General features: G+C 41.2%; 1 protein-coding gene and 1 long non-coding RNA gene across 3 annotated transcripts in view; both read left to right on the top strand.

Moving 5' to 3' along the window:
* The first annotated feature begins 844 nt into the window (after nt 1-844).
* Nucleotides 845-5,868, top strand: LOC120858542. Its single transcript, XR_005719890.1, has 3 exons — nt 845-986; nt 2,991-2,992; nt 5,856-5,868. It is a non-coding gene; the product is annotated as an uncharacterized LOC120858542 (long non-coding RNA).
* Nucleotides 5,869-14,946: 9,078 nt separating this feature from the next.
* Nucleotides 14,947-15,764, top strand: part of ANKUB1 (ankyrin repeat and ubiquitin domain containing 1) — a 31,755-nt gene continuing 30,937 nt past the window's right edge. The window contains exon 1 of one of the 2 annotated variants that reach the window (XM_040234654.1): nt 14,947-15,424. In XM_040234654.1, coding sequence (XP_040090588.1) covers nt 15,335-15,424 — 90 coding nt within the window. In that variant the 5' untranslated portion in view covers nt 14,947-15,334. The remainder of the gene's footprint in view (nt 15,425-15,764) is intronic. The other variant, XM_040234663.1, reaches the window with a different exon arrangement.

Below are 15,764 nucleotides of genomic sequence, written 5' to 3'. Positions count from 1 at the left end.
CAGTCTTCCTTCATTTGCTAAAAAAAATTATCACAAAAATAAGCACACAAAAATTCAGATGACATAATGTAATATAAAGATGTAAGAACTCAGGAATATGGATCAAGACAGTCATTTGGGGAAACAATTTGGTATTATCTGAGAAAAGACTGGAAAGTAATATTTCCTATGACACAACAATTCCTATCTAGGTGTCCCTAACGAAGCACAAAATAAATTCATAACTAGGTTCATTGTGGGGAAATTTAAAGAAAAAAAAAAGACATTCTAAAATAAAGAAAAATAAAATGCAAAGGAATGGCAACTGGCTTCTCAATAGGCACACAAGAAACCAGGAGTCAATGAAATAATATCCTCAAATACTAAAATAAATAGTTAACAATTATCAAGCTAGAATTTATTGTGTCAAATTTAAGCCATCGTTTAAAAATGAGGGCACAGGCTTCCCTGGTGACTAGTGGTAAAGAATCCACCTATCAATGCAGGAGACATGGGTTCCATCCCTGATCTGGGAAGATTCCATATGCCGCTGTTATGCCCAAGTCTCGAAATCTCCCAATGACCACCAAGGAGCCAATATCTGATGCAAAAGCAAGAGAGTTTTTATTACCAAGCTCGAGCTGGGGCTCCCACCGTTACCAACGCAATGGCTAAGGAGAGGAGCCCCGAACTCTGGGTTACATTGCCTATATAGGGTATTCTCGCGTGAAAAATTCGAAAAACGGGAGTTTCCGGGTTGGGAGACGTCTAATTGGTTACCTTCTGTGGAAGGGTTAGGTGTTGGGTTCTGATTGGTTTTCATTTCCCGGGCTGGTCACGGGTTCTGATTGGTTCCCATTTCCTGGGCTTAATTCGAATTTCCCAGGCAGGTCATAAGTCCTGAAGGTAAAGTCAGGAGATCCTGATCTGGGATCTGACTGGCTCGCAGGTGGTGGGGTGAGGTCAGGGGATTTCCAAAGACTCTTTCCTCAGAACTCTAAAATGGAGTCTTTTTTTTTTTTTTTTTTTTGGCAAAATGGAGTGGCTTAGGCTCTTCACCGCGAGGTCACTAAGCCTGTGCTCCACAACTACTGAAGTCTGCACTCTAGAGCCTATGCTCTACAAAAGAAACCACTGAGATTAGCCCACTCGTTGCAAATTGAGAGTAGCCTCTGCTCACTGCAACTAGAGAAAATCCCATGCAGCAATAAAGACCCAGCACAGCCAAAAATAAACAAATTAAATTATAATAAATAAATAGCCCTTTTAAAAAAACTGAACAAAGACAATACAGGTAAAGAAAAATCATAGACCAATCTCACTTTGAATGAATATTGCTAAAATCCCAAATAAAACATTAGTAAACTAAAACCAGCAAAGCTTTAAAAATAAATACTATGACCAAAAAATGTTGAATTTAAGCTAACATTATAAAATTGATTGGTACGATTCACCACATTAATATATTTAAACTGAAAAGTTTATCTTAATATATGCAAAACAATCATTTGAGAATTAAAGGAGGGACCTATATTGTACAAAATTGTCAAAGAAACTTTCTGAAAAGCTGACATAAGTCAAAATTTAAAGAACAAAACTTCACAGGAACCAATTCTGATCAATTTAAGTTTAAAAAAAGGCAATTTACTTGAAGAATATGACAATACTTACAGGATTAAAGGGATGCCTGAAGTACAGTCTTGTAAGGATCAATAACCAGTGACTCTAATTGTCCCAGTGAATCAATATTGTCATCCTGGCAGTACTATTCCAGCCATTTTCATCATTCTGCTCACAATTCAAACTCCAATGAGAGTGTTTCCAACTGGCTTATTCTGAGGCACTTGTTCATCCCTTGATGTCTTAATTAACTGTTTCATGAGATCACACACCACAGGAGAGAAGTAAGGAAATTGGGATGATGTCATCAGAAAAAGATAGAATAAATGCTAGTAAGGGCACCTAGAAAGCATATTCAAAGACCCTGAGGCTGGAGCAAGTCTAGCATAATTGAGGGTAGGGGAACCATTGAGGCTGGAATTTAGTGAGGGAAGGGATGGGAGGTAAAAGAGGTTTAATTGGACACTTCTATTCAAGGCAAGCTTCTCGACTAGCCAAATCAGCCTCATCTGGGAGCTTGTTAGAAATCTCAGTTCTCAGGCCCAGGCAGAGAATCAGATTTTTCTGGGAGTCAGGCCTAGGGATCTGTGTTTTAACTCCAAGTGATTCTTTAAAATGCTTACATTTGAAAATCACTGATGTGGAGGTCTGTAGAGCATAATAAAGGTCCCAGTTTTTCAGTTGTTGTCTTTTGTTTGTTTGTTTGTTTGCAGGGGAAGAGGGTGGGGGGAGGGGAGAGTCGACCACACCATGCATCTTACAGGATCTTAGCTCCCCAGCCAGGGATTGAACCCAGGTCTAAGGCCATGAAAGTGCCAAGTCCTAACCACTGGACTGCCAGGGAATTCTCAAAAGGTTCCAGCTCTATCGTTAAGGCAATTAGTAATTTCAAGCCAAGAAATGACATGATCTAATTTGCATTTCAAGAGAACCACCCTGCCACTATGTAGGAAAGAGCCTGAAGAAAGACCTGAGAGAAAACAAGAAGGCCAGTCAGGGGGTTGCTGCAATAATCCAAGAAGAAAATAATGGACAAGACCGAAGCTGTGGCAGTAGAGATGGAAAGAAGTCAGAGTGAAGATATATTCTGGAGTTTAAATAATGAGGATTTGATGATGGGTGTGGAAGCTGAGAGAAAAAGGAAAAACGATGACTGCCAGGTTTCTGATTTGAGCAGCTGCGTGACTGGTGGTACCATTTATGACACAGAGAAAACTGGGTGATAAAGAGAAAAAATTGGAGAGGAAGAAGCACACGTTCGTTTTTGTATATATTAAGACCGAAATATCTAAATGGAGATGTTCAGGAGGCATCTGAATGTAAAGTGGAGGATAATAACAGCAGATATAAATTTAGGAATCTTCATTGTAAAAGTAGCATTAAATACTCAGGAGTGTATCAGATCATTTACAGGCAGCCTCCTTTACAGTACTTTAAAAAAACAACTAAACTAATATTTGAAGCTAGCACCTAGTGTAAGTTAAGCAGGTAGCCATCTACATGTTATGTTCCAAGAGTCCTTGGCTCATGTCCCCCAGTTTTTTCCATATGGAACCCTTTCAATGAAATCCTCAATTCATGCACTTTATTTTCCTTAGACTCAAAAAAGAAGAGTAGATATTGGAGATTTCATTGTCAGCCACTGACACTTCATATTTCACAAATTCTCCCCTCCTCTGCCACTCTCTTGCAAATTGCAAGATCAAATACATTTTTCAGTCAGAGAAGGATACTCTACAGAAGAGAATATACAACAGAAAAGATGAGAACACAGATCTGAGACAGCACTGTCCTCATCTGTGGAGCTTGGATGAAAATGTCAAAGTTTTCTCCACAATTTAGACACAGAACAGGAGACAAAACAACACCATGTGCCAGCAGAAGGGGAGAGACAAGCATGATATGCTTGATTTTACTAAATGGGGCAGCAGTTAAAGTTAGAATTTAATTTTAAATTCTGTCATGATATAAAACACCCCAACTAACACAATGGTACTTAAACGGTACTTTAATTAGCCTAGTGTTTGTTCTGTTTCAGTTGACAATATGCTGTTATATAATTGCTATTTCCTCCAATACTGCTTGTTTTCCCTATTGTAGATTTCTTTTCTGTTCACTGCTTGTTATTTCCTGTTTCATGCATGAATTTATTCCAGCCATCAATCACACAATTTCACTTCCTTAATAGAGGCTTAGCATCTGGTGACGAGCTCTATAATCTGGAAATTCTCCCAGCTTCCATCTTGATTGTGGCTAAATCTTATCAACTTGGCAATGTAATGAAATGCATCAGCCTTTAGTTTGTTCATTTCTAAAAATAAAGATGTGGGGGAACCGCTGAATTACACGGGCATGTGTTCAGATGATCGGAGAAGGCAATGGCACCCCACTCCAGTACTCTTGCCTGGAAAATCCCATGGGTGGGGGAGCCTGGTGGGCTGCAGTCCATGGGGTCCCTAAGAGTCGGACATGACTGAGCGTCTTCACTTTCACTTTTCACTTTCATGCATTGGAGAAGGAAATGGCAACCCACTCCAGCGTTCTTGCCGGGAGAATCCCAGGGACGGGGAGCCTAGTGGGCTGCCGCCTGTGGGGTCACACAGAGTCGGACACGACTGAGGCGACTTGGCAGCAGCAGTTCAGATGATAAAATTAAAGCACTAGGTATGTTAGATAGTGTCTTCCCTTATGGCTCAGTTGGTAAAGAATTTGCCTGCAGTCCTGGGTTCAATCCCTGGGTTGGGAAGACCCCCTGGAGAAGGAAATGGCAACCCACTCCAGTATTCTTGCCTGAAAAAATCCCATGGACAGAGGAGCCCAGCAGGATACAGTCCACGGGGTTGCAAAAGTTGGACACAACTTAGCGACTAAACCACCACCACCACCACCATGTTAGATAGTAATAATAACCAGTAAATGGAAAAAAAGACAGATAGTATGTGAGAATTGCTAGAACTGATTGCTTATTTTAGCCGTTCTTCTTTTTTCTGGCCCTGATACACAGCATATGGGGCTTCCCAGGTGGCTCAATGGGTAAAGAATCTGCCTGCAGCGCAGGACATGCAGGAGAAGGGGGTTCAATCCCTAGGACTGGAAGATCCCCTGGAGGAAGGCATGGCAACCCGCTCCAGTATTCTTGCCTGGAGAATCTCATGGACAGAAGAGCCTGGCGGACTCCAGTCCATGGGGTCGCAAAGAGTTGGATATGACTGAAGCGAATGAGCATGTAGGCCCGCAGTATCTGGGATCTTAATTCCCTGAAGTGAAGTGAAGTCGCTCAGTTGTGTCCAACTTTTTGTGACCCTATGGACCGTAGCCTGCCAGGCTCCTCTGTCCATGGGATTTTCCAGGCAAGAATACTGGAGTGGGTTGCCATTTCCCTGATCAGGGATCAAACCTGTACCCACAGCAGTGGAAGCTTGCAGTCTTAATCAGTGGACCACCAGCGAAGTCCTTAGCTTTCTCCAATTCTTACTAACAGTCTTCTCTGGCTTCCCTCTCTGCTACTTCATAATGACTTTACTTTTTGTTGATGTTGTTTTTAAATTTTTACAATGTTGTGTTGGCTTCTGCCATTCAACAGTGCAAATTAGCCACAACTACACACATATCCCCTCCCACTTGAACCTCCCACCCCTCTAGGTCATAACAGAGCACCAGACTAAGCGGTGTTATACAGCAACTTCTCACCAGCTATCCATTTTCCATATGATAGTGTACATATGTTGATGCTATTTTTTCCATTCATCGCACTCTCTCCATCCTGCACTGTGCCCACAAGTCCATTCTCTACATCTTCATCTCCATTCCTTCCCTGCAAATAGGTTCATCAATACCATTTTTCTAGTTTCCATATACATACGTCAATATACGATATTTGTTTTTCTCTTTCTGACTCCATTCTGTATAACAGGCCCTAGGTTCATCCACCTCATTAATACTGACTCAGATTTGTTTTTGTTTTTTTTTTTGGCTGAGTAATAGTCCATTGTATATACGTACCACTCTTAATTATCCATTCATCTATCGATGGAAATCTAGGTTGCTTCTCTTAGGTAGGTAGAACAGGGAAAAAGAATCCAAAATGGCGGTGGCTACAAGACAAAGAAGGGAAAAGCCCGCGAAAATGGAACAAAAGAAGGTCCGAGGACTGGAGTGAGGACCTCAGGTAAAACAAACAACACTCGTGCCTGGCCCAATTTACATAGGACAGGCCCAGGGAGAGATAAACATATAAATAGAAGAGCCTAAACTAGCTCTCTCTCTCTCCTGCGCGCTGGGGCGCTCTTCTCCTCATGTCTTTGGATCGACGTGCCCTCAAGCCTCAAAGATGGATTTTCCTGCTATCTTCTAAATAAAATAGAGATGTAACACTGATTTGTCTAAGAGCTATAACATGGTCCATTCGAGACCTGAGAGCTATAACACCGTCTATCCAAGACCTGAAAGCTGTGACACGCCGAGGGGGCTTTAATGTCCATCACTCCAAATCTCTGTTGTGACGAGACAAAGAACTGAAGAACATACACTCGCGTGACACTTTCACGTCCTGGTTATTGTAAATAGTTTGCTGCAATGAACATTAGGGTACATGTGTCTTTTAGAATTGTGGTTTTCTTGACACGACTGAGCGACTGAACTGAACTGAACTGACAGGGTATATGCCCAGTAATGGGGTTGCTGGATCATATGGTAAATTTATTCCTAGATTTTTTAAAGAATCTCCATAGTGTTTTCCATAATGGCTATATCAGTTTACATTCTCACCAATAGTGTAGGAGGTTTCCCTCTTCTCCACATACTCTCCAGCATTTATTGTTTGTATATTTTTTGATGATGACCCTTCTGACTGGTGTAAAGTGATACTTCATTGTATTAACAGTTTTGATTTCCACTTCTCTAATTTAACTTATATGCAGAGTACATCATGAGAAACGCTGGACTGGAAGAAACACAAGCTGGAATCAAGATTGCCGGGAGAAATATCAATAACCTCAGATATGCAGATGACACCACCCTTATGGCAGAAAGTGAAGAGGAACTAAAAAGCCTCTTGGTGAAAGTGAAAGAGGAGAGTGAAAAAGTTGGCTTAAAGCTCAACATTCAGAAAACGAAGATGGCATCTGGTCCCATCACTTCATGTGAAATAGATGGGGAAACAGTAGAAACAGTGTCAGACTTTATTTTTTTGGGCTCCAAAATCACTGCAGATGGTGACTGCAGTCATGAAATTAAAAGACACTTACTCCTTGGAAGAAAAGTTATGACCAACCTAGATAGTATATTCAAAAGCAGAGACATTACTTTGCCGACTAAGGTATGTCTAGTCAAGGCTATGGTTTTTCCAGTAGTCATGTATGGATGTGAGAGTTGGACTGTGAAGAAGGCTGAGCGCCGAAGAATTGATGCTTTTGAACTGTGGTGTTGGAGAAGACTCTTGAGAGTCCCTTGGACTGCAAGGAGATCCAACCAGTCCATTCTGAAGGAGATCAACCCTGGGATTTCTTTGGAGGGAATGATGCTAAAGCTGAAGCTCCAGTACTTTGGACACCTCATGCGAAGAGTTGACTCATTGGAAAAGACTCTGATGCTGGGAGGGATTGGGGGCAGGAGGAGAAGGGGACCCAGGATGAGATGGCTGGATGGCATCACGGACTCAATGGACATGAGTCTGAGTGAGCTCTGGGAGCTGGTGATGGACAGGGAGGCCTGGCGTGCTGCGACTCATGGGGTCGCGAGGAGTCGGACACGACTGAGCGACTGAACTGAGTAATTAGTGATGTTGAGCATCTTTTCATTTGTTTATTGGCCATCTGCTTGTCTTTTTTGGAGAAATGTATAACAACTTTACATTGATCTCTTCACATTTGGTGCCAAGTAAAACTTTTAATTAGGCACACTTTACTCTTAAACCTTTCCAATCTTTCCTTTCAACATTGTTATTTCCCATATCAAACTCTCTATCCCCAGGAGATCAGTGCTCTTAAAATATTCCTAGACTTTTCCTTGTTCCCCCTGCTCCCTTCATTAATAATAATAACAATAACAGTCGGATCAACAACACTATTTTAAGCTCTTTTATATGCTATATTATAAATCTCATGACAACCTTAGGTCCTACTATTGTATTTCTTTTCACAGATCAGGAAACTGTAAGGTTCCAAGAAATGAAATAACGCATCCAAACACACACAGCTGGTGAGAAATTAAATAGACCTCTTGGGCTCTGAAACTGGAACTTGAATGCAAGTCCATCCAAAAGGTTCAGAGACTGAACTTAGAAATGAAATGACAAACAAAGAGTAGCCAGTATAAGAGTATGAAATGACAAACAAAGAGTAGCCAGGAGAGAGAGGGCTCAAGTTGGAACCAAACGACTCTCTCCTGTATAATCTGGGGCAAACAATGCAACTTCTTATTCATAGATTCCACCACATTCTCTGTCTATGCCTAGCTGTCCTGCCTAATAGCACCCCTTATCTGAGCATATGCTTCTCTCTGACTACCTAAAATTTACCTTAGATCTTCAACGCTCCACTTTCAGCTAACTATCATTTAGAAAACTTGTTAGAAAATGAATACAGTAGTACTAGCTTCGTTGGAGTTGCATGTTTTATAAAGCAGCTTTCAAAACCACAATATCTTAAATGAAAATGATATTTTAGATACTGAAAAGAATGAGTGAAAAACTTGATGGTCAGGGGAAATCTTCCTGCTGCTGCTGCTGCTGCTAAGTTGCTTCAGTCATGTCCGACTCTGTGCGACCCCATAGACTGCAGCCCACCAGGCTCCCCCGTCCCTGGGATTCTCCAGGCAAGAACACTGGAGTGGGTTGCCATTTCCTTCTCCAATGCATGAAAGTGAAAGTGAAGTCGCTCAGTCGTGTCTGACTCTTAGCGACCCCATGGACTGCAGCCCACCAGGCTCCTCCATCCATGGGATTTTCCAGGCAAGAGTACTGGAGTGGGGTGCCATTGCCTTCTCCAGAAATCTTCCTAGTACCCCTCAATTATGACATCTTGTAGACCAGTTATCCTAAAACTATTATCATAGGAACACCTGAGCATTTATCCAAATACAGATTCTGGTTCCATCACAGGGAAGGGAGCCTGAGAGTCTATACGTCCAGCAAGTGCCCAGGTGATACTGATACTGTTGATCACCAGACCAAACTTCTAAATCATCCATTTCTTTTAGAGTTAAGTCCATTTTCTTTCATCTTTGATTATTTTCTTGTTTTTCTTTGCTAAGTAGCAAATTTGGGAAACAGTAAGATCTGATTTTTAGTTTCCTTTTTGCCTGAGCCAAGAGGATATTCCTTACTTCCTTGCAAGTTCTGTGCTTATAAAGATGTATTATATTTATTTTAGCTAAATATATCTAAGGGTTTTAGGATTGCCCAGATGTACACGATTGTTTTTCCAGTTAAAATAAAAAAAAATAATAAATTACTTTCTTAAAAAAACTAAAACAGTATCTTAAAAGAATCAGGAATAATATAAGGACAGGAAGAATATTGAGAATTAAGAATTCTACTTCCTTTTTTTAAACTTGTTTTTATTCTCAAAAAGCTGGCCTATTTGAAACATAAAGTGCAACCTGTCACTACAGACAAATGCTTTCTATGAAAGCCTTTTTCAGTTATCAAGAGCTACTCAAAAGTGGTAGCAGTACAGTAAATCATCACACGTATTCATAGTTGTAGCAAAGACTACTGGTTCTTAAACTTTTCAGGGCTTAAGAAATGTGAGACAAGCTTTGTGGTCAAAACAAGCTTGCATCTTTTATATTTATTTTTTAATAAATATGATTTTAAAAACTCATGAATTTTAAACTGAAGGTAGCTCATTTTACTTTTATTAAACTACAAATGAAAAATGCTTATTGGTATCAGTCATACAACAACGGATTTTGTTTATGTCTTTTACCATATTCAAGAAAACTAAGGAATGCAAGATTGAAATCTGTTTTGTAAGACTATTTCTAGTGAAATTTTAAATAATAGTTTTATTTTGATTTTCTTTGTATTTAATTGGAAGGCAGCTGAATCAAATATGTTTTTCTTTATAATCACTTTTTAAAAAATTCTCCATATAGCTTCCAGTTCCTTGCCATTTAAAGTTTGGTCCTTGAGTCTGTTAGAATTGAAAATCTTAGGCCCACTTGAGAGCCATTCAATGAGAATCCACATATTAAGAGAATTATCAGGGAATTCAAGTGCACATTTATGCTTTCTTAATGCATAAATGAAAAGTATTAATGCATAATGCAAATAATGGAATTCAGTAACAAATTTTAAAAGTTACAACCATAAAAGCATAATTGTATATTAAAAACAGATGCTATCAGTTTTCCTCAACACATCAGCATTGAGAATTTTCAACCCAAAGCATATACTACTAAGGTAAATTTTACTGTAGAGGACCATTGATTACTCAGCATTCCTTTACAATACTATTTACCATGTGACATTAACTATATATATATACATATATATTACTAATATATTTTGGGGGGCTGTGCTGGATCCTTATTGCTGTGTGAGGGCCTCCTCTAGTTGCGGTGTTGCGGTGGGAGGGGGCTACTCTCTAGTTGTGATGCTCAGGCTTCTCATTGCAGTGACTTCTCTTGTAGCAGGGCTCAGGCTCTAGAATGCACAGGCTCAAGGACTTGTGGCACATAGGTTTAGATGTCCCACTGGATGTGAAATCTTCCCAGACCAGGGATTGAACCCATGTCGCCTACACTGGCTGGCAGATTCTGATCATTAGACCACTAGGGAAGTCCTGTATTATATATTTGAAAGTTGCTAAAAGTAGATCTTAAATGTTCTCACTATTAAAAGAAATAGCGTGTGAGATGATGGATGTGTTAACTAACTTTATTGTGGTAATCATCTCAAAATCATCTCAAAATGGTATATACATATACCATTACACCTTTACATTCAGTAAAGCTGGGGAAAGACCTTGTTAGGATTTTTTAAATTTATGTTTTAAATGTATATACAAGCTCAGGAAGTTACTTTTATATTAACTTTAGAATGCTTCCCTGGTGGCTCAGATGGTAAAGTATCTGCCTACAATGCAGGAGACCCAGGTTCAATCCTTGGGTTGGGAAGATCCCCTGAATAAGGGAATGGCAACCCATTCCAGTATTCTTGCTTGGGAAGTCCCCTGGATGGAAAAGCCTGGCGGGCTACAGTCCATAGGTTGAACTACAGTCCATGGGAAAAAGGTTGGACACATATGAGCAACTAACAACTTCACTTGACTTTTCACTTTAGAAAAATTGATGACTTAATGGTTTTGAACCTTTCTTCTGAAGTCATGGTACACCAGTCCACTTCTTCTTTTATGTTTATTGGTTAAGTTTTAAATTTTATACATTTCTTACATGTTTCCTGCTGTTTACTCCTAACATTATCTTTTTTTTCTTCTTATAAATGGAGTATTTTCTTCCATTATATTCTATATCAGTCATTTGTTTCTAGAAAATATTAATTTCTGTGTATTAATATAAATACAGCCACTTAGTTGAATTACTTTATTATTTGTAGTAGTCTTAAAAGTTCAGTACTTCCTGGGTGGTCCAGGGAAGGTGGTTAAGAATCCACCTTACAATGCAAGGGATGCTGGTTCAATCCCTGGTCAGGGAACTCAGATCCTACATGCTACGGAGCAACTAAGCCCACGCACCACAACTAGACAGTCTGTGTCCCTCAACGAAAGATCGATACCGTTTGCTGCAATTAAGATCCAACAGAGCCAAATAAATAAATAAATATTTTTAAAATTTTTGATTGCCATGATTTATTGGTTTATAATTATGTCTTCTATGATGGGGTAATTTTACTTGCTCTTTTCAATTTTATTTCTCTTGTCAGAACATTTTGGCTAAATGGCCAAGACGGTAGAGTAGGAAGACCCTGAATTCACTTCCTCTCAGGAGCACACCAAAATTAGAACAATTTACAGAGCAACTATAGATAAGAAAGACTGTAATCTAGCAGAAAAGATCGTCTACACCTAAAGATATAAAGAAGGAACCACAAGGAGATGGGTAGAGATGCACTATAGTCAAGACTCAAAACCCCTGGGCAGGTGACTGACAAATTAGAGATTATGACAATTGTAGAGGTTCTCCCTGGGGAGCAAGGGTTTCCAGTCCCACATCAGGCTTCAACCCAGGGTTCCCACACTGAGAAGATGAGCCCCCAGAACATTTGGCTTTGAAGGCCATAGGGCTTATTTTCAGGAAAGCCAGAGGATTGTAGGAAACAGAGACTCCATTCTTAAAGCAGGTACAACAAAATCTCAACACTCGAGGACCCAGAGCAGAAGCGGTAATCTGAAAGGAGCCTGGGTCAGACCTATTTGCTGATCTTGGAGAGTGTCCCAGAGTCAGGAGCAGCTGAAGCTCACCCTGGTGACAGCCACTTTGGGAGTTCCATTCTACCAGGAGGGCTCTGGTGCTGGCAAGTGCCATTTTGGAATCCTCCCTCTAGCTTGCCCAAACTGGGACCCAGCCCCAGCCACCGGTACAGTAAACACCAGTACATACTAGGATGCAGGAACACAGCTCCACCCACCAGCAGGCAGGCTGCCTAAAGGAACCCTTGAGTCCACAGTCTCCCTAGGACACAGACTGGTCCGTCAGAGGGCTCATGACTCAAACCCACACACAAGTGTACTGACACTAAGCCCAGGTTCCCTACAGCTAGCGACCGCGGGACTCTGTTCCATCACCAAAGGACCAGCCTCACACACCAGTGGGCATGAGCCCCTGAAACCCCTGTGCCTCAGCTCTGCCCACCAGCAGGACAGCACCAATTCCAAGACACTCTGGACCCCTCAACCAACTGCCCTGGGATCTAGCCCAATCATCTGTAGGCCAGCACCCCCTTTAGAACACCCCAGAAGACACAGCCAGCCATGTCAGGAAATGAGCCCACTCACCAGCAGGCTAACACTAGATATGCCCCACAACCACTTACTTCAGAACCAGTTTTCACCCACCAGTGGATCAGCACTGGCCCTGGGGCCTCCTGGGGCTCTTCAGCCAGCGCCTCAGGATCCAGCCCACCAACCAGTAGCCGGTAGCTCCACACAAGTCAGGGCCTGGCAACCAACTAGACCAGGGGCCAGTCATGCCTACCAGAGCTGAGCATTAACTCCAAAGGCAAGTCCACAAAACTAGACAAAACTGTACATAGGTAAGAAAGCAAGCAGCTCAGGAAGTTATAAAGTACTTGGTTGTGATTTCTTAACGAATATGAACTTCTTTCCGTTTCCCTGGTGACTCAGCTGTAAAGAATCTGCCTGCAATGCAGGAGGTGCTGGAGAAGCGGGTTCGATTCCTGGGATGGGAAGATCCCCTGGGGAAAGGCATGGCAACCCACTCCAGTGTTCTTGCTTGGAGAATCCCATGGACAGAGAAGCCTGGCAGGGTGGCAAAGAGTTGGACACGACTGAAGTGACTTAGCATGCACACATGACCTTTAACATTCTCTGCCCTAGGTTGGTCTCTGGAAGCAGAGTCTGAGACAGGGGTTGGGATGTGTGCCAGTTACCAAGGGAGCACTCTTCAAGAAAACCTGGGATGTCTCTGGTGGCGCAGTGTATAATAATCGGCCTGCCAATGCAGGAACATGGGTTCAATCCCTGATCCAAGAAGATTCCTCATGCCATGAAGTAACAAAGCTGGTGAGCCACAACTACTGAACCTATGTGCTCCAAATACTGAAGCCTGTGAGCCTAGAACTTGAGCTTCACAACAAAAGAAGCCACCACAATGAGAAGCCTGCACAATGCAATGGGCACCACAACGAAGAGTAGCCTCCACTCGCAGCAACTAGAAAAAAGTGAAAGTGTTAGTCACTTAGTCATCTCTGACACTTTGTGACCCCATGGACTATAGCCCTCCAGGCTCCTCTATCCATGGAATTCTCCAGGCAAGAATACTGAAGTGGGTTGCCATTCCCTTCTCTGGGGGATCTTCCCAACTCAGGGATTGAACCTGGGTCTCCTGCATTGTAGGCAGATTCTTTACTGTCTAGACCACCAGGGAAGTGCAATTAGAGAAAACTCCATGCAAAGCAACAAAGACTCAGAGAAGCCAAAGATAAAAAAAAAAAAAAAAAGAAAAGAAAACCGTAGGAAGGAAGAGAATTAAGCAGGATTGGGAAAAAAGAGCGAGCTAAGGAAGAATGTAATCTCAGTTAAAGTCCAGCTATGGCCTGTTCTGCAGGGATCCTTGGCAGAATTTTCACCCCTTTGATGTAAGACAGTGGGCTACAAAATGACTTCTGAGGTCAATTATTGAAGGGAGTGCTTAGCTTTCCTGCCAAGACAGCTCCCATCAACTGAGGGCAATTCTTTGGAAAACATGGTGTAGCTATAAGCCTTTAGCAGTCAACAGTAACTACAGCTGGAGGGGGTGAGGGAGGGTAAGCAAGACACCAAAACAGTGTTAAAACTACATCCTGTCTTAATATTCTTTCAATCAAAATGTTGAACACATAAGAAGATATCATCACGTTGCAACAACTTGAAAAATATGAGGAAAAATAATCAGTTTGGGGATGAAATCCTTTACCTTTTTTATGTTTTCCGTTTTCTCAAGTTTCTTATAATTGGAACTCAGACTGGGAATCAGAATAGAATTAATCAAGAGTTAAATTTACTGAGCCTCTATCATGTGACTGACATTATGGTAAGTGCTGTTGAGAATAAAAAGAAATGTAAGATAGAAATCCTGTCTTAGATTGGGAGGAATTTCAGGAAGAAAACAGGATTTATGTATATGAAAAAAATGATCAGAAATAATAACATTAAACAAGGTGTATAATACTGTGGATTTCAAAGGAGAGTCAGAATTAAGCTCCAGTAAAATGCTTACTCTATAAACTTGAGTAATAGTGCTTAATATGTTTGCTCATTTTTTTGAGAGGGGTTTGAAATATTTTACACCAACACTAAGGGAAGTTGAAGGAGATAACAATGGTAAATTGTTCTAAATAACATAAGGGCAAGGACTAAAAGAAATACCAACTGTATTATGTTGTTATTGGGCAGATCCCTTTATGCAGAGAAGGGAAAACCACAGAGTCATTTGCCTACACATTCATCTCCCTGGTGCAAGTGGGTATTGTTCTGTACCCCGTGGCAGGATTAGAAATACCACCGGGGAGCAAGTACACAAAGTTGTTATGGAAACCAGAATGCTTCAGCTCAGAGTTATTTACAGAGAACTTCCAGGATGGTCACATTCAAGAAAATCAACTTTGTTTTGCTTTACTCTGTGCCAAGGCATCCCAATCAAATATCTCTGTCAAAGGGTCATTTGATCAGTTGTACTTGGGCGACTATGGATTCAAGGGTCAGTGGACGGTGGTCACATCACAAATTATAATTCACATGTGGCGTTTCGGTGTTACATGCTTGACACCTGTTCACACTTGCCTCAACCACTGTCCAGCATGCTGGCTTCCGTAATAGAGGAACAGGTGGCTGTTGGCCAATGCCATCTGCAGAGAAGAGATACATTTCCTCCACTGGAGATGCTGCCAGTATCACCCGAGACTGTGCACTGCACAACTGCTCTCTCCACGTTCTCTCAACCCACCTTTGAGGCTGGACAGTAACAGTGGCCCCGGCCCTCATTTTTAATTGTGAATTGGGATTCTCCCAGCTATACAATAGAATTTTGGGGAAAAGCTTCTTCTTTTGAGAAAATGAGAATTTTCGTAGCCTTTGAGGGATCTTTTGAACCGTTTGATGTTTCAACAGATGAAACTGTGGAGGCTGTCAAGCTGATGATAAAGGTACGTATTTTGTCCCTGAGCCACTAAGATATGTTTTAATTTTAACTACGCAGTGAAGTTTAAACTGTATGTGTGGTAAAGATATTATTGGGTACATTTTCAGCAAACAGGGAAGTAAAACTACTTGAAAATATCATTGTTTGCTTACATAATCATTTGTTAGATAATGTTAACTGTAAATATGCTAGACAGGAGAATTCTCGGGGCGGCGGGGGGGGGGAATTTTAACTTCTCTTTATAAGATTCATATGTTTGTGCGTTGGCCAGATAGTATTACTGCAATTCTTCATAAAAGGAGAAAAACAAAACACTAACTTTAGGCTGGGTAAGTAGAACATGC

The sequence above is a fragment of the Oryx dammah genome, unplaced genomic scaffold, assembly GCF_014754425.2.
Source record: "Oryx dammah isolate SB20612 unplaced genomic scaffold, SCBI_Odam_1.1 HiC_scaffold_2, whole genome shotgun sequence".
In the NCBI taxonomy this organism is placed as follows: domain Eukaryota; kingdom Metazoa; phylum Chordata; class Mammalia; order Artiodactyla; family Bovidae; genus Oryx; species Oryx dammah.
The sequence above is the reverse complement of the archived record's forward strand: the minus strand, read 5'-3'. Positions and strand labels throughout refer to the sequence as shown.